Below are 19,267 nucleotides of genomic sequence, written 5' to 3'. Positions count from 1 at the left end.
TTTTCAGCACGTATGTTGGATTTTATAATAGGTATTGGGAGTCAAATCAACTTTATTTTTTACTGTAGTAATAAGAAAATTCAAAGAAGCAGGATGGAAAATTTTTCTAAAATGAATGAAATTTTAACTGAATGGTTTTTGTTTGAACATATTGTACTGAAGCCTATTTAATACATCTGGGATTCCATTTAAGTAGCAGGTCTGGAGAAAATTTTAGGGGCTCAGAACAAAATCAGCTGATTCAACGATGGCAAGAAAGAATATTCTGATGAATGATTTTTATTTGAATGTTCAAATAAAAATCTAACCATACACTCACTGGCCACTTTATTAGGTCCACCTGTTCAATTGCTTGCTAACACAAATTGCTAACCAGCCAATCACATGGCAGCAACTCAATGCATTTAGGCATCTAGACGTGATGAAGACGACTTGCTGAAGTGTAAATTAAGCATCAAACTGGGGAAGAAAGTGACTTTGAACTTGTCATCATTGTTGGTGCCAGACGAGCTGGTCTGAGTATTTCAAAAACTGCTGATCTACTGGAATTTTCACACACAACCGTCTCTAGGGTTTACAGAGAATGGTCCAAAAAAGAGAAATATCCAGTGAGCGGCAGTTGTGTGGAGGAAAATGCCTTGTTGATGTCAGAGGAGAATGGGCAGACTGGCACAGCTGTGACATTCAGATGGTAAGGTTAGAATTTGGCATAAACAACATGAAAGCATGGATCCATCCTGCCTTGTATCAATGGTTCAGGCTGGTGGTGGTGGTGTCATGGTGTGGTGGATCCATCCTGCCTTGTATGAACAGTTCAGGCTGGTGGTGGTGGTGGTGTCATGGTGTGGTGGATCCATCCTGCCTTGTATCAATGGTTCAGGCTGGTGGTGGTGGTGTCATGGTGTGGTGGATCCATCCTGCCTTGTATCAATGGTTCAGGCTGGTGGTGGTGGTGTCTTGGTGTGGGGGAGATTTTCTTGGCACTAGCAAAGTGTACCTAATAAAGTGGCTGGTGAGTGTATATGGCCAGGTTTAGGGATGCCCCGCCCTGGGAAAGGTTCTTTTCTATTCCAACATGACTGTGCTTCTGTTAACAAAGTCACTTTCATAAGGACATGGTTTGACCAGCTTGGTGCGGGGGAATTGGAGTGTCCTGCACAGAGCCCTGACCTCAACCCTACTGAATACCTTTGGGATGAATTTAAAACCTGATTTCAAGCCACATCTTCCCATCCTACATTAATACTTGACAAATGCTGTTTGTGCAGCATGGAGACAAATTCCCACAGATACACTCCAAAATCGCGAAAGCCTTCCGAGAGAAGTGGAGGCTGTTTATGCCCAAGATTTTGGAATCGGTTGTTCAAAAAACTCTTATATAGGTGTGATGGTCAGGTGTTCATACATAAGGTGGCCATAGTTGGTAGTAGGACAGTAGGGGATGTGTGGTTGACCCTTCTCAACAGAAGTCGATTGTTAGATTGGCTTCTGTCAAACGGGAATGTTGTAAAACCTTTATCAGTCAGCATCAGCAATTGGCTGCAGTCACTGATTAGTGTATTCCACCTGGTTTGTATGGATGGAGGAATCCTCCTCACAGGGACATCCACCTGGTTTGTTTGGATGGAGGAATCCTCCTCACAGGGACATCCACCTGGTTTGTGTGGATGGAGGAATACTCCTCACAGGGACGTCCACCTGGTTTGTGTGGATGGAGGAATCCTCCTCACAGGGACGTTCACCTGGTTCGTGTGGATGGAGGAATCCTCCTCACAGGGACGTCCACCTGGTTTGTGTGGATGGAGGAATACTCCTCACAGGGATGTCCACCTGGTTTGTGTGGATGGAGGAATTTCTCACAGGGACATCCACCTGGTTTGTTTGGACAGAGGAGTCTACTCCTTTTTATTTTTTTTTTGTTCAGCCCACTGGCTGAACAGACAAAAAGGAACTATCTATGGCCAGCTAAAGATCTACTTTAAATAGCTCAACATGGGGATATGGGGATAGCTAGTCATCTAAAAGTCCAGCACACCAGAATGAAGACTGTCTACTTTAATGGAAAGAACATTTGTGCATTTTAAAAGCTGTCATTGCATTTTCTGATGAAGTCCAACTTACTGGCCGTCTCTGGGATCACAGGTTTAGATGGTGCTCTGTGCTCCCCTTGACTCAGTCCCGACTTTACAGATTCACTTTGTAGGGATGACGTTCTATTACTCGTAGTGTGAGAGGTTGCTGCAGGGGTAAGAAATACCAGTATACAGAATTATGGAGAGGTTTCATAATTCTACAGGAAGAGCAGAATTAAAGTATATCTCTGGCATAGAGAAGGGAATGGTTACAACTCTTCAAGTTTTCTTTTTGCTTTCCCATTGCGGAGACTTTTCTTCACTTCCAGTTCTGGAGACACAACAAGAAGTGAGAGGAAATCTCACCAAAATGATAGGAAATGATCCCATAGACAGTTGTCCTCATTGAAAAAAGTTCTTCACTCTCTGTTCTATTGAAGCCTGTAGAGCATCTGACATCCCATCACTATACCAAAGACAAAGATCACTAGGACAGACAGCAATTAATACTTGACGGGGGTTCCCCAGTTCATTGAAAACTAAAAGAAATGACTAGAGATGCAATTAAAATATGTTCTGTAACCCAAACAGGAAGCTACGTCCCCCCATACCTGAGACTGGATGAACCCCACTCCCCGTTGATGTCCTCTTGTCACTCTCCTGGTTCTTCTTCATCAGTGGTAACTTTTCTTGAACATCAGATCCTGAGGATGAGTTTAAGAAACTAATTTGATTATTCAGTTTGGAAAGTATAGCTTACACTTTATGATTATTTTTTATGCATTCTTTATTTATAGAAAGATTCAACAAGTACAATAAGCAGAGAAATACACAAGACACAGTACATAGACATGACCATCCATGTGTGACATCAAAAGGGTTCCAGTAAGTCTGGGTCTATAGTTTTCAACACACACTCACCGGCCACTTTATTAGGTCCACCTTGCTAGTACCGGGTTGAACCCCCTTTTGCCTTCAGAACTGCCTTCATTTTTCATGGCATAGATCCAACAAGGTGTTGGAGACATTCCTCAGAGATTTTGGTGCATATTGAGTTACTGTTGCCTTTCTATCATTAGGAACCAGTCTGCCCGTTCTCCTCTGACCTCTGACACCAACAAGTCATTTTCCTCCACACAGCTGCCGCTCACTGGATATTTTTCGGACCATTCTCTGTAAACCCTAGAGATGGTTGTGCAGGAAAATCCCAGGAGATCAATAGTTTTTGAAATACTCAGAGCAGCCCGTCTGGCACCAACAACCAACCCACATTCAAAGTCAAGGGGAAAGAAAGCAAGGACCAGTAAGAGGATCGTTGTGGCCCCAGAGGAAGGGGACCACAGGGGAAGCCCGTCTGGCACCAACAACCAAGCCACATTCAAAGTCAAAGGGAAGGAAAGCCAGGACCAGTAGGAGGGTCGTTGTGGCCCAAGAGGAAGGGGACCACAGGGGAAGCCAGTCTGGCACCAACAACCATGCCACATTCAAAGTCAAAGGGAAGGAAAGCCAGGACCAGTAGGAGGATCGTTGTGGCCCCAGAGGAAGGGGACCACAGGGGGAGCCTGTCTGGCACCAACAACCATGCCACTTTCAAAGTCAAAGGGAAGGAAAGCCAGGACCAGTAGGAGGATAGTTGTGTCCCCAGAGGAAGGGGACCACAGGGGGAGCCTGTCTGGCACCAACAACCATGCCACTTTCAAAGTCAAAGGGAAGGAAAGCCAGAACCAGTAGGAGGATAGTTGTGTCCCCAGAGGAAGGGGACCATAGGGGAAGCCTGTCTGGCACCAATAACTAAGCCACATTCAAAGTCGAAGGGAAGTAAAGCCAGGACCAGTAGGAGGATCATTGTGGCCCTAGAGGAAGGAAAACATTTTATCTGACCTATTATAATGTGAAGACGATCTTTGATTGAAACGCATCAAGTATGATGACGCAACTTCCTCTGATGTCACTTCCGATGTATGGAACGCACGTCGCTCTGAAGAGCGCTTGGTCCAGTGGCCTCCATACACACAAATAAGGCTGAGTACACCAGGTGCCAGGCAAAGGCACTTCATTTGTGAGAGATATTCTATATATCTATTCTACAATATCATATACTGTATGTATGGGATTCCCCTTCCCGGTCTTTCTGTGATATGTCCATCCTGAACTTGCGGTGATCTGGAGAGAACCAACTTCATAGGAAATGCCTCATAAGCGTTGTAGACCACTCTACAAATAGATGGCCATCAGCTGAGGGTGAGTTTTAGTCCACGTGGGGCACCTTTGAGCACTGTGGAGCACTTTGAATTGGTTGAACAAGTTAAGCACTTCAACCAAGATGGAACACAGGCAGGGGCACTTATGTCACTATTTGGGACAGTAATAACGGCAAATTATGTTGTAAATCACTGAGATGGTGTCATGTTTGAGTCACAGATGTTCTGAATCTCTAGAAATACATGGTATATATGCTCATGTTACATGTTACATGTTTAATTTAGCTGCGTGGTCTGAATACATTGTTATTATTTCTTATCTTGTGGTAGCATTGCACGTTTTCGGGGCCGCTGTAATGTTGGGTTTGTTCTGCATTGTAATGTATTGCAGATCCACAAGCGCATGAGCGGAATACTTATATACTACTTATATCCAATTCTTTTATCCATTATACTTTTTAATGGTTGAACTGGATGGACTTTTGTCTTTTTGCAGCCAGACTAACTATGTAACTATGAAACTATGTAACGAGGAAAGTTCAAAACCAATCTCAAAAAGTACTATTTTACTGAAAGAGTAGTTGATGCTCGGAATAAACTTCCAGCAGAGGTAGGGAGTCGGGCAATAGTAAATAGCTTCAAATATGCCTGGGACAAGCATAGATCTATACTCAGACAAAATAAATCCCCTCCCTCCTAGATTGTAAGCTCCCAGGATCAGGGCCCTCCTAACCCTCTTGTATTGAACTGTATTGTTGCTGTATTGTCTCCCTTTATATTGTAAAGTGCTGAGCAAACTGTTGACGCCATAAATCCTGTATAATAATAATAATAATAAATAGCTTCAAACATGCCTGGGACAAGCATAGATCTATACTCAGACAAAAAAAGTTAACAAAAAAAAAAACAATCCCCCTCCCAAAAAAAACAAAAACTAAAAAACACACAAATGATAAAAAACCCCGCAACCCCCCCAAAAAAAAACAACCCCCCCAAAAAACAAAAGAAAACCACACACAAAAAACATCGGCAGACTGGATGGATGCCTCCATCTTTTTCTGCTCTCACTTTTCTCTGTTTCTACGATCACCAGCTCCATCTGCTGGCCATAATGTGTTATTTCCCTATTCACTCTATTGTGTATCAATGACTAACATTGGACCAGAAGAGAAAACAGCCCAGTGACATTCGTGTATTTTTTGTTTCCAGATTTACCCAGAATGCACTTTTACTGGATGAATAGCAATGTAAATTAGTCACCGGTCACACCGCTGCGATTTAAACTTGCGCGATTTGTGTGCAGTTTCAGGTGCCATTTCTGAAGACTTTATTGCTGCTTGTGAAGATTTTCAATGATTTCTTGCGATTTGCAGCGCGATTTCCATTGTATTTTATGTGTGAAATCGCAACAAAATGGCAGAAAAAAGTCATGTGAGAATTGCCTTAGAAACGGCACTGCAGCAAATCGCACGTGTTAAGACGCCGACATTCACATTCATTAGATGCGATTTCAAGTGCTATTCTAATTCACAAATCGCACAATCGCTGTGACCGGCACTTCATGTAACATTTGGCAAGTGCAGGGCAGACAGTGTTTTGTATTTTTGTTGCTCTCACCTGTTTGATTTTCCCTCTCTTCCTCGTATTGATCGGGGGGAACTTTTTTGGACCAATCTGTATCATCACATTCAATTTCAGCGCCTTCTTCATCCGTGGGTTTTCGTCGTTTCCACAATCTTCTTCTCCCTGTGAGGACACAGCCGGGGCAGACAAACACACTCTGATTTACTATCTATTGTTCCTCCTGTTCCAGACAAAAAAGAAACAATCTACAAATAAAGAATGGAAAGGAACTATTGTGGGTCCAAATCACAATGTCGGGTTCCTCTGCGGCCTCCAGGACACGGACTGAGAGGAGAGCAGAGTTCTCCTTTAGGGCAGTTCACACTCCATGCGGTTCAGTCGTTGATATGGTGGTCAATGTCATCATTCACATCAGTGCTTGCAGTTCCGGCACGTTCCGAAAGCAGAAAAAAAAGAACAGGCAAAACGCATCAAAAATACACCGGAACGCACCAAAAATACACCGGAATGCACATGTCCCTATTTAAACTGAAGAAAAAGAGAGGGGAAAAAATAAACTGGAACGCATCGAAAACACACCAGCGCACGTCTTAAAAATGCTTAGAAAATGCACCAAAAATGCATTAGAATGCACATGTCCCTATTTACATTGATGAATTTAAATTGCAAATCGTATCTCAAGTCGCACCCTATTGTCGGCAATTGGAGCGATCATATCGGTTCTGACTTGGTCGGAGCCGAACCGATTTCTAAAGTACTACATGCACTGCTTTTGGTGCGATTTGCATAGATATCTGTGTCAGGTGTCTTGTAAATCGCACCTGAAATCGGCGGGTCCCCTGACCTTGAAATTGTGCGATTTCACTGCAAGTCGCACAATTTCAAAGTCGGGCTTCATGTGATCGGGGTGTTAGTCACCGGTCACACTGCCGCGATTTAAAATTGCGCAATTTCTGGGCAATTTCTGAAGACTACACCCCGGTCACATTAAACCCGACTTTAAAATCGTGCAACTTACAGTGAAGTCGCACGATTTCAAAGTTGAGTGACTTGCCAATTTCAGGTGTGATTTCTAAAGTGGTCCATGCACTACTTTTGGTGCAATTTGCATAGACATCTGTGTCGGATGTCGGATCGCACCTGAAATCGGCGTGTCGTCTGACTTTGAAATCGTGCGACTTCACTGTAAGTCGCATGATTTTAAAGTTGGGTTTGATGTGACCGGGCTGCAGTCTTCAGAAAATGCACACAAATTGCGCAATTTTAAATCGCAGCAGTGTGATCGGTGACTAACGGCCCGTTCACATCAAGCCCGACTTTGAGGGGAAAAAATGAAATGGAACGCATCAAAAATATACCGGAACACGCATGTCTCTATTTAAATTAAAGAAAAAGAGATGGGAACAAATAAACTGGAATGCACCAAAAACGCACCGGAACGCGTCTTAAAAAATGCACCTGAACGCACACGGACCTATTTAAATTGAAGAAAAAAAGAGGGGAAAAAATAAAACTGGAACGCATCAAAAACACACCGGAACGCGTCACAAATGTATCAAAAGCGCACCGGAACACTCCAAAAACAGGTCAACAATGCGTATGCAGAAACGTATTCAGAATGCATGTGGACTGCGTTTCTGTAGTGTAAACCAGCCCAAAGCTTAGGTCCCAATCAGAGATACGAGTGATCCGAGCTCCTGGTCTTCCCCCCACCCTGCGCCCCCCCCATCCTCTTCATCACTACTAACAACGCCACCATCACTCCCACCCCACATGCCAAAGTCCGAGGTGTCACCCTGGACTCCAACCTTTCCTTCCTACCTCATGTCCAATCACTATCAAGGTCATGCAGGCTCCACCTCCGCAACATCTCCAAGATACGCACATTCCTCACCCCAGACACCACCAAACAACTCGTACACTCCCTCATCATCTCACGCCTGGACTACTGCAACTCCCTCCTCACCGGCCTACCCAAACGAACGCTATCCCCACTCCAGTCTATCCTGAACTCAGCGGCTAGACTCATCCACCTCACCAACCGCTCCACATCTGCCTCCCCCCTCTGCCAATCCCTTCATTGGCTCCCAATTGCCCAACGCATCAAATTCAAACTGCTAACCCTGACCTACAAAGCCATTCACAACACTGCCCCTAACTACATAACTGACCTGATACCCAAATACTACCCTGCCCGTACCCTCCGCTCCTCACAGGACCTCCTACTCTCTAGCTCCCTGGTCTCCTCCTCCCATGCCCGATTGCAGGATTTCTCCAGGACTTCCCCCACCCTCTGGAATTCCCTACCCCAATCAATCAGACTGTCACCTACCCTCATCACCTTCAGGCGCACCCTGAAGACCCACCTCAGGGAAGCCTACCCCACCCTCACCTAACAACTGGCCTCCTCCACTCCTCCCACCACTCCATCCCCCACAGCCATCTCCTCCTGTACCACCTTCCCCTCCCTCCTAGACTGTAAGCTCCAAAGAGCAGGGCCCTCGAACCCCTCGTGTATTGTATTGTTACTGTCATGTCTCATGTTCTGTCCCCCTTGCTACTGTACAGCGCTGAGCAAACCCTTTGGCGCTATATAAATACTGTATAATAATAATAATAATCCCTCCCAATCGGAGATACGAGTGACCCCTCCCAATGGGAGATACGAGTGACCCCTCCCAATCGGAGATACGAGTGATCTCTCCCAATCAGATCTCACGGTAACAGACAAGGTTCATGTGACGTCAACCTTTACCCTTTACCAGAAACGGGTGCAATCAATGTACTGTATTGTATATCCTCACCTAGTCCTATGATGGCCACAACGAGACCCAGGACGAACAAAGGACCTAACACCACCGACCAGCGGATCCGCTCCGTGGTCTTGGGGAACCTCAGATCTATAAACACAAATTACAGACAATTCTGGAATACTTTAGAGAACGTCTATTAATAGCAATTTGTACATTACTATTATTATTGTATTACCAGGATCCATATATTTCTGTCCAAGGACCTTTCTGGCAGAACTCAAGTGGTCTTCACAAGCTCAACTGAACAACTGTGGGATGAATTACAATTACAATTCTGATTGTGAGACAGATCTTCTCATCCAGTATCACAAATTCTCACAGACACTCTCCAAAATTTTGTTGAAAGCCTTCCCAGAACATTGAAAGTGGGTCAACTCCATACTAATGGCCATGGTGGGTGAACTCCATACTAATGGCCATAGTGGGTGAACTCTATACTAATGGCCATAGTGGGTGAACTCCATACTAATGGCCATAGTGGGTGAACTCCATACTAATGGCCATAGTGGGTGAACTCCATACTAATGGCCATGGTGGGTGAACTCCATACTAATGGCCATGGTGGGTGAACTCCATACTAATGGCCATGGTGGGTGAACTCCATACTAATGGCCATGGTGGGTGAACTCCATACTAATGGCCATGGTGGGTGAACTCCATACTAATGGCCATGGTGGGTGAACTCCATACTAATGGCCATAGTGGGTGAACTCCATACTAATGGCCATAGTGGGTGAACTCCATATTAATGGCCATGGTGGGGTGAGATCCATATTAATGGCTATGGTGGGGTCTGAACCATATTAATGGCCATGGTTACGTCAGATCCATATTAATGGCCATGGTGGGGTTACCTCCATATTAATGGCCATTGTGGGGTTACCTCCATATTAATGGCCATGGTGGGGTCAGATCCATACTAATGGCCATTATGGGGTTAGCTCCATAATAATGGCCATGGTGGGTCAACTCCATATTAATGGCCATGCTGGGGTCAGCTGCATATTAATGGTCATGGTGGGGTCAACTCCATATTAATGGTCATGGTGGGGTTAGCTCCATATTAATGGCCATGGTGGGTCAACTTCATATTAATGGCCATGGTGGGGTCAGATCCATATTAATGGCCATGGTGGGGTCAACTCCATATTAATGATCATGGTGCGGTCATCTCCATATTAATGGCCATGGTGGGGTTAATAAATAATTGGTTGTGTTGCGCTCCACCTACTAAAAATAAGATATTTAAAATATTTTAACCATGCATATCATGCATTACTGTGTTAAATAATAAATAATGTAAATCTATATTATTCCATGATCATATAAAAAATTATAATAAAATAAAAATAAAAATAAAAAACTTCTGTGCTATAATTAATTATTGGACAATATTAAAAAATATATTATATAAATTATGAAATCAATAATGTGAAAACCCTAATGAATATAATAGAATGCTATTTCAGTGACATTAAATAAAACCACCATTTAAAGTGACATATATGTGCAAAACGCAAAATACATCAATAAATTAATAATAATAATTAATGATAAATAATAAATAATATAAAATGAGCATAAAGATAAATCTGAAATATAATATTAATATCAAATAATTAATTATAAGTAATCAATAACACTTCTATATAATCTTACTGTGCAAGTGATATTGTATGTGCACCTCACTTGTACAGCCCAAAGTTCTAAATGGAGCTATGTATTTATTGTCCTTAGCTAGACACAATGCGAATGTCCCGATTTCGATCTTTATATATTGTAAACAATATATATATTGCTGTTGAGATGGACTATAATATTACTGTCCTTCCACTGGGTGGCCTCCCAGATACTTCTGAGCTGTAAGGGCTAGGTGGATGGATGCGGATATTCCCCTCGTCCTAGGGGGGTCAATCTCCTATCTCCTCTTCTCCCCTTTTGCTCCTCCAGTTTAGGCCATGTAAAAGAAGAATTCCCACATAGTCTTTCAAATAAGACTTTAATTTGTCTCCGATAAAATGCGCACTTACATTTCTTAAGAAAATACAGAGCGTGTTTCAATGTGTGCCCGTGCACAATAACAGTACTCGCCGTTCTGCTGACTGATGGCGTCGTGACGTCAGAGCCCCTCCCCTACGCGTTACGCCACAGGGTCACGTGGCTTCCTCAGGGGGGGTTAGATCCATATTAATGGATATCGTGGGTCAACTCCATATAGTCATGGTGAGGTCAAATCCATATTAATAGCCATGGTGGGGTCAATTCCATATAACTGGTCATAGTGGGGCAGCTCCAAATTAAAGGCCACGGTGAGGTCAATTCCAAATTAATGGCCATGGTGGCTCAAGTCCTTATTAATGGGCATGGTGGGTCAACTCTATATTAATGACCATGGTGGAGTCAACTCCATAATAATGGCCCTGTTAGAGCAACTCCATATTAATGACCATGGTGGGACAATTACATATCAATGGTTATGGTGAGGTCAACTCCATATTAATGACCATAGAGTCTCTGGTCAGAGACTGCAGCATAGTACAGGAGATGATCAGAGACTGCAGACAGAATAGAGTAGATGGTCAGAGACTGCAAACGCACTACAGGGGATGGTCAGAGACTGCAGACACAATGGGGGGGATGGTCATCAGAGACTGCAGACACAGTACGGGGGGGGTGGTGGTCAGAGACTGCAGACACAATATGGGGGATGGTCAGAGACTGCAGACACGATATGGGGGACGGTCAGAGACTGCAGACATGATATGGGGGATGGTCAGAGACTGCAGACATGATAGAGGGGATGGTCAGAGACTGCAGACACGATATGGGGGATGGTCAGAGACTGCAGACACAATATGGGGGATGGTCAGAGACTGCAGACACGATATGGGGGATGGTCAGAGACTGCAGACACGATATGGGGGATGGTCAGAGACTGCAGACACGATATGGGGGATGGTCAGAGACTGCAGACATGATAGAGGGGATGGTCAGAGACTGCAATTCATCTCAGTAAGATCCAAAAACGGAAAAGGGATGGACAGCACAGAAAAAGTATAATAGCATGAAAGACAGAAACCAAATCGTTCCAATAGTCTTCTTTCTCTAGCACCTAGGTGAGGCAAACAGGGACTAGTGTGTGCAGAGGGCCACAAAATAAGTGCCAATGGGCTGCATGTGGCCCCCCAGGATCTCAGGTTTGGCATCAAGGGTTTAACAGAACATGTGTTAGAAAAAAAAGAGTATAAACTGGAACTCACTTATGATGCGAGCCGAGGAAACCATACAAATCAAGACCAGGAGGTACAATGCAAGTTTACGTCTGTCCAGCGTGAGAGCGATCTGCGGAGAGAACACAATGTCTGTGTGTAAGCTCCAATCATTGTATATAATGACAGAACAGATATCTGATCCTGGAGATGGTAACAATCTTTGCTTCTTGCTTTGCTGCAATGACCCGAGGTGCCGTATCGGTGAAGGTGATTCCCACACATACCTCCCTCACAGTTCTGGTGAAGAATGCCATTACTTAAGCACGAGGAAGAGTTGTGACAGCACCGGGTGGGTCTGTACATTTGTCACTGATCTCTATGGGTGGCTTAGTGGTTAGCACTTCTGTCTTGCAGCTCTGGGGTCCCCGGATTTAATCCTGACTGGAACACCATCTGCATGGAGTCTGCATGTTCTTCCTGTGCTTGTGTAGGTTTCCTCCGGCTACTATGGTTCCTTCCCATACTGCAAAAACATGCTGGTAGGTAGGGAAGAACTAGGGGTTTGGTCCATATCTGGGTTCAGAACTAACGCAGAAGGAAGCTGTCACTCCTGCCCACTGCTGCCAAATCAACGGTGGCCAGTGATTTCCCTGCCAGGGATGCAGATGACATCATTGTCCTAATATGTCCATGCATCATTGACCTTCTATGGCCAGGTGTCATTGGCCTACTATAGCCATGTGTGACTGACCTACTATGGTGATGGGTCACAGGCCTACTATGGACTTGTGTGACTGACCTACTATGGCTATGTGTCATTGAGCTACTAAGCCATGTGTCATTGACCTACTATGACCATGCGTCATTGACCTACTGAACATGCATCATTGACCTACTATGACCATGTGTCGTTGATCTACTATGGCCATGCCTCATTGACCTACTATGACCATGCATTGTTGACCTTCTATGATCATGCGTCATTGACCTACTATGACCATATGTCATTGATCTATTATGGCCATGCCTCATTGACCTACTATGACCATGTGTCATAGACCTACTATGAACATGCATCATTGATCTACTATGGGCATCCCTCATTGACCTACTATGACCATGTGTCATTGACCTACTATGAACATGCATCATTGATCTACTGTGGCCATCCCTCATTGACCTACTATGACCATGTGTCATTGATCTACTGTGGCCATCCCTCATTGACCTACTATGACCATGTGTCATTGATCTACTGTGGCCATCCCTCATTGACCTACTATGACCATGCATCGTTGACCTACTGTGGCCATGTGCCTCCGATAGAGATCAGTGACAAATGTACAATGCCGTAACACACAAAATGGCCTGGTCAGGAAGGGGGGGATCCTTTGGAGGGCGACATACAGAATTGGTGCCAGCTGGGCGAATACCTGTACCATTCGTCAGGCGAGTTTTTTCTTTTTAGAAATAGACCCCTCAGTGACCTGAGAAATGATTGTCAGATTGTTTCGGTGGAAATCAGAATAAAGCTTTTTTTGCCCCCCATAGACTTCTATAGAATTATCTGTAAATGCCAGAACAATCGCTCTAGTAGACCCCCCCCTCATCGCCTCCTAGCCGGGAGCTGGCATACTGATGTAAAATCACCAACGACTCTTTAAAAAAAAAAGCAGAAAAACACGCATAAGCCGATCTTCAGTTATTTGCTTGTATTCCCTCCCACATAGGCGAGGAGCGTCAGGCTGAGAGTCAGGCTTCAAGGACCCCAGAGAGGCCGTCCTATCTCCTGCCTGAGCTCAGGCATTGATAAAACTGTAACAAAGGTGCTGCCAGGATTACATTGTAGAAATACGAACTAATGTTACAATTGACAGATAAGGAACGGGGTCTGTTCATTGAGAGGTTTCTCCTCCTCCAGCAGCCAATAGAGAGGCTCTCCTATCAGCCCTGAGCTCAGGCAGTACAGAAGGCAGCTTTATAGGGTAACACAGGGCTGAGCCCGGGTTCATGCTATGCGTTGTGGGACACCGCATGTAATTCGCACAGGAATCTCAACGCAACACTGTGTGAATTAATGTCTGCTGGGGGGGCTCCAAACTTCCCAATAATCGGGGGCTCCAAACTTCCCAATAATCGGGGGGCTCCAAACTTCCCAATAATCGGGGGGCTCCAAACTTCCCAATAATCGGGGGGGCTCCAAACGTCCCAATAATTGGGGCCCCAAACTTACCAGTAATCGGGGCTCTAAACTTCCCAATAATCGGGGCTCCAAACTTCCCAATAATCGGGGATCTCCAAACTTCCCAATAATCGGGATCTCCAAACTTCCCAATAATCGGGGCTCCAAACTTCCCAATAATCGGGGCTCCAAACCTCCGAATAATTGGGGGGCTCCAAACTTCCCAATAATCTGGGGTCTCCAAACTTCCCAATAACCGGGATCTCCAAACCTCCCAATAATCGGGGGGCTCCAAACCTCCCAATAATCGGGGGGCTCCAAACTTCCCAATAATCGGGGCTCCAAACTTCCTAATAATTGGGGATCTCCAAACTTCCCAATAATTGGGGCTCCAAACTTCTAAATAATCGGGATCTCCAAACTTCCAAATAATCAGGGGTCTCCAAACTTCCCAAATATCGGGGCTCCAAACTTCCCAATAATCGGGGGGCTCCAAACCTCCCAATAATCGGGGCTCCAAACTTCCCAATAATCGGGGCTCCAAACCTCCCAATAATTGGGGGGCTCCAAACTTCCCAATAATCGGGGGGGCTCCAAACTTCCCAATAATCGGGATCTCCAAACATCCCAATAATCGGGGCTCTCCAAACCTCCCAATAATCGGGGGGCTCCAAACCTCCCAATAATTGGGGCTCCAAACTTCCCAATAATCGGGGCTCTAAACTTCCCAATAATCGGGGCTCCAAACTTCCCAATAATCGGGGGGCTCCAAACTTCCCAATAATCGGGGCTCCAAACTTCCCAATAATCGGGGGGCTCCAAACTTCCCAATAATCGGGGCTCCAAACTTCCCAATAATCGGGGCTCCAAACTTCCCAATAATCGGGGGGTCTCCAAACTTCCTAATAATTGGGGCCCCAAACTTACCAGTAATCGGGGCTCTAAACTTCCCAATAATCGGGGCTCCAAACTTCCCAATATTCGGGGATCTCCAAACTTCCCAATAATAGGGATCTCCAAACGTCCCAATAATCTGGGGACTCAAAACCTCCCAATAATCGGGGGGCTCCAAACCTCCCAATAATTGGGGCTCCAAACTTCCCAATAATCGGGGCTCCAAACCTCCCAATAATTGGGGCTCCAAACTTCCCAATAATCGGGGCTCTAAACTTCCCAATAATCGGGGCTCCAAACTTCCCAATAATCGGGGGGCTCCAAACTTCCCAATAATCGGGGCTCCAAACTTCCCAATAATCAGGGGGCTCCAAACTTCCCAATAATTGGGGCTCCAAACTTCCCAATAATCAGGGGGCTCCAAACTTCCCAATAATCGGGGCTCCAAACTTCCCAATAATCGGGGGGTCTCCAAACTTCCTAATAATTGGGGCCCCAAACTTACCAGTAATCGGGGCTCTAAACTTCCCAATAATCGGGATCTCCAAACTTCCCAATAATCGGGGCTCCAAACTTCCCAATAATCGGGGCTCCAAACCTCCGAATAATTGGGGGGCTCCAAACTTCCCAATAATCTGGGGTCTCCAAACTTCCCAATAACCGGGATCTCCAAACCTCCCAATAATCGGGGGGCTCCAAACCTCCCAATAATCGGGGGGCTCCAAACTTCCCAATAATCGGGGCTCCAAACTTCCTAATAATTGGGGATCTCCAAACTTCCCAATAATTGGGGCTCCAAACTTCTAAATAATCAGGGGGCTCCAAACTTCCCAATAATCGGGGCTCCAAACTTCCCAATAATCAGGGGGCTCCAAACTTCCCAATAATCGGGGCTCCAAACTTCCCAATAATCTGGGGGTCTCCAAACTTCCTAATAATTGGGGCCCCAAACTTACCAGTAATCGGGGCTCTAAACTTCCCAATAATCGGGGCTCCAAACTTCCCAATAATCGGGGATCTCCAAACTTCCCAATAATCGGGATCTCCAAACGTCCCAATAATCTGGGGGCTCCAAACTTCCCAATAATCGGGGGGCTCCAAACTTCCCAATAATCGGGGCTCCAAACTTCCCAATAATCTGGGGTCTCCAAACTTCCCAATAATCAGGATCTCCAAACCTCCCAATAATCGGGGGGCTCCAAACCTCCCAATAATCGGGGGGCTCCAAACTTCCCAATAATCGGGGCTCCAAACTTCCCAATAATCGGGGCTCCAAACTTCTCAATAATCGGGGGGCTCCAAACTTCCCAATAATCGGGGATCACCAAACTTCCCAATAATCGATGGGCTCCAAACTTCCCAATAATCGGGGATCTCCAAACTTCCCAATAATCTGGGGTCTCACTTTGGAGTCCCCTTTACATTAGAGTGTCCATTAACTTAGAGTCCCTATCAGAGCCTCATAATATCAGAGTCCCCCTTACTTTGGAGTCCTACTTATATCAGAGTCCCCGTTATGCATTAGGGTCCCCATCAGAGCCCCTCACATCAGAGAATCTCATTAATGTCCCCCTTATTTTGGATTCCTTTACAACAGAGTCTCTCTTTACATCAGGGTCCTCATCAGAGCCCCCTCATATCAGAGTATGCGTCAAAGCCCCCTTTACTTTGGAGTCCCCCCTTACATGAGAGTCCCAATAAAGTTCCCCTTACTTCAGAATCTCCCTTACATCAGAGTCCCCCTTTACATCAGGATCCCTATCAGAGCCCTTCATATCACAGACCCATTTAAAGTCCCCCTTACTTCCTTACACCAGAGTCCCACTCTACATCAGGGTTCCCATCGGAGCCCTCCTTACATCAGCATCACCCTTAAAAACCATCTTACATCAGGATCCCCATCAGAGCCCCTTTACATCAGAGTTTCCATCAATGTCATCCTTACTTTGGAGTCCCCCCCTTACATCAGGGTCCCCATGAGAGCCCTTTTAATTCAGGGTTCCCATCAATGTCTCTCTTACTTCAGAGTCCTCCTATGCCTGTATCTGATAGTCCCCTTGTATCAGAGACCCCAATAAAGTCCCCCTTGCTTCGGAGTTCTACTTACCTCAGAGTCCCCCTTATACATTAGGGTCCCCATTAGAACCCCTCACATCAGAGACCCCCATTAAAGCCCCCCTTATTTTGGAGTCCCTTACATCAGAGTCTCCCTTTACAGCAGAGTCTCCATCAAAGCCCCCTTTACTTTGGAGTCCCCCCCCCCTTTACATCAGGATCTCCATCAGAGCTCCATATATCAGAATCCCCATGAAGGTTCCTCTTAGGTTAGAGTCCCCTCTTACATTAGAGTCCCTTACATCAGAGCCCCCCCCCCCTCATCAGAAACAAGATAGACCTGTGCTCCAATCCCAATAGCATGTACATGCATTTATCTATCAGGTGCCAGAGGGGTGTGACCACACACTAGAAATTCAGGAAGAACCCTCTGCACACTAGTTTGTAGAGGGTTCTTCCAGAGCTCCCCCTTTACATCAGTCTCTCTATCAGAGTCCCCTCTTACATCATAGCCCCTTACATCAGAGCCCCCCCTCCCCCCCCCCATGACATCAGTCTCTCCATCAGAGTCCCTTCTTACATCAGAGGGCCAGATACAATCTTGCAGCGGGCGGGTTTGGCCCCTGGGCTGTAGTTTGGAGATCCCTGGTCCGAATGATGACTGACCGATGACTGTCTGGCCTCCGGTCGGACCCTCTTACCTGCACACCGGGGTACCCCGCAGTCAGTGAGGGCTCTAGGCTCAGCGAAAGGTGACCCCGTACAGGGTGGACGGGGCACAGTCCTTGCCGTGTCACAACCAGGAAATCACAACTGATCTGCAAACACCGAGATCTCTTTCACTTTTACTTTGTCCTCCCCTCCCCCCCTCCATTCTGATCACACAGCAGCCTGTGTATAGGGAGAGATATATCATATACTCATCCCATTCCATCCCATCCACCCCATCCATCCCAGACCATCGCAGTGTGTACAAGAAACACATACACTATAATACAGACAGGGGATGGGGGGAGGGGACTAAAGGGACCCCAAATCCCTCCAATCAGAGCAAAGCCTGACTCTTCCCCTCTTGTACTCTATTCCTGTTTTTTCTCTTTTTTTAACTTTGTTTCTTTTTTACTTTCTCTTGTAGCCCAGCAGCCAATCACCTCCAGGATTATTCCGTGTTTTCTTTTTGTATTGTTTTCCTGTAATAAGAACAAAATGTATCAAAAAACAAAGTGTACTTTATGGGAACACAGATGTGTGACTGGGGCTCTCTGTTACCACCCCCCACTACAATCATTAATCATTATAAATGGTATTCTGAAAGCGGTATTAAACCCAAAAGCAAACATTTATTATATTAGCAGCACAGTGGCTAAATGGTCAGCTCTTCCCCTGGCAGTACTCATGTCATTGGTTCATAATCCCAACCACAGCACCACCTGCCTGGAGTTTGCATGTTCTCCCTATGCCTGTGTGGGTTTCCTCCGGGTACTCCGGTTTCCTCCCAAACACATGCTGGGAGGTGAATTGGCTCCTGTCTGCCTTGTCCCTAGTATGTGTATGTATGAATGTGAGTTAGGGACCTTAGATTGTACACCCCTTGAGGGTTAGGGACCTTAGATTGTACGCCCCTTGAGGGTTAGGGACTGATGTGAATGTACAATATATATGTAAAGTGCTGTGTAAATTGATCGTGTTATATAAGTACCTGAAATAAATAATAAATTACAGCTTACCGATCATTAGATGTGGCGGCTGCATTTGTTTTCTTTTTTTTTTAAAGCTTTTTCCCCCCCTCTGTTTTCACCGGGTGATCTGGCCAGTAACACCCCTTCTGTATTGAGAGTCCCCCATTCAGCACAGGGGCACCTTTGGACAGCAGCATTGTCAGTCTGGGGGAGGGGAGTGTTAGGTGTACTATCAGATTTAGATACACTAACAAAATGAAGACAAACTCCAGCTAACCCCTGGTTCACATCTGTGCGTTCGTGTGGGCTGTGATTTGCGCGGGCACAAGAGACCATTAATTTGAATGGACTCCTGTGCCCCGGGACACACAGGGAAGAAGTCCCGGCACTACTTGGGAAATCGCAGCCCACATGGGAACCGAGGACCTCAGTACGGTTGCGATTTCCAATGCGGGTGGCATGCCGTTAGAATTAATGGCACCCGCCCTCAGGTCCCCATTCCTCTGTGTGGGTGGTGCAGGTATTTGTGCGGGTCCCCCATTCCTCTGTGTGGGTGGTGCGGCTGCAGGTATTTG

General features: G+C 45.6%; 1 protein-coding gene across 1 annotated transcript in view; it reads right to left on the bottom strand.

The window, feature by feature from the left end:
• Positions 1–17,858, bottom strand: part of LOC149435845 (interferon-induced very large GTPase 1-like) — a 38,908-nt gene extending 21,050 nt beyond the window's left edge. Inside the window, exons 1-7 of the mRNA XM_089662383.1 lie at positions 17,715–17,858; positions 11,931–12,012; positions 8,846–8,918; positions 8,662–8,757; positions 5,891–6,019; positions 2,684–2,776; positions 2,122–2,238 (exon numbers count right to left, since the gene is read on the bottom strand). Coding sequence (XP_089518509.1) covers positions 2,122–2,238; positions 2,684–2,776; positions 5,891–6,019; positions 8,662–8,757; positions 8,846–8,855 — 445 coding nt within the window. The 5' untranslated portion in view covers positions 8,856–8,918; positions 11,931–12,012; positions 17,715–17,858. The remainder of the gene's footprint in view (positions 1–2,121; positions 2,239–2,683; positions 2,777–5,890; positions 6,020–8,661; positions 8,758–8,845; positions 8,919–11,930; positions 12,013–17,714) is intronic.
• Positions 17,859–19,267: the final 1,409 nt, after the last annotated feature.

Source organism: Staurois parvus, unplaced genomic scaffold, assembly GCF_062004578.1.
Source record: "Staurois parvus isolate SC_StPar_1 unplaced genomic scaffold, SC_StPar_1.0 ptg001462l, whole genome shotgun sequence".
NCBI classification, from domain to species: domain Eukaryota; kingdom Metazoa; phylum Chordata; class Amphibia; order Anura; family Ranidae; genus Staurois; species Staurois parvus.
This window is presented reverse-complemented; position numbering and strand designations above follow the sequence as displayed.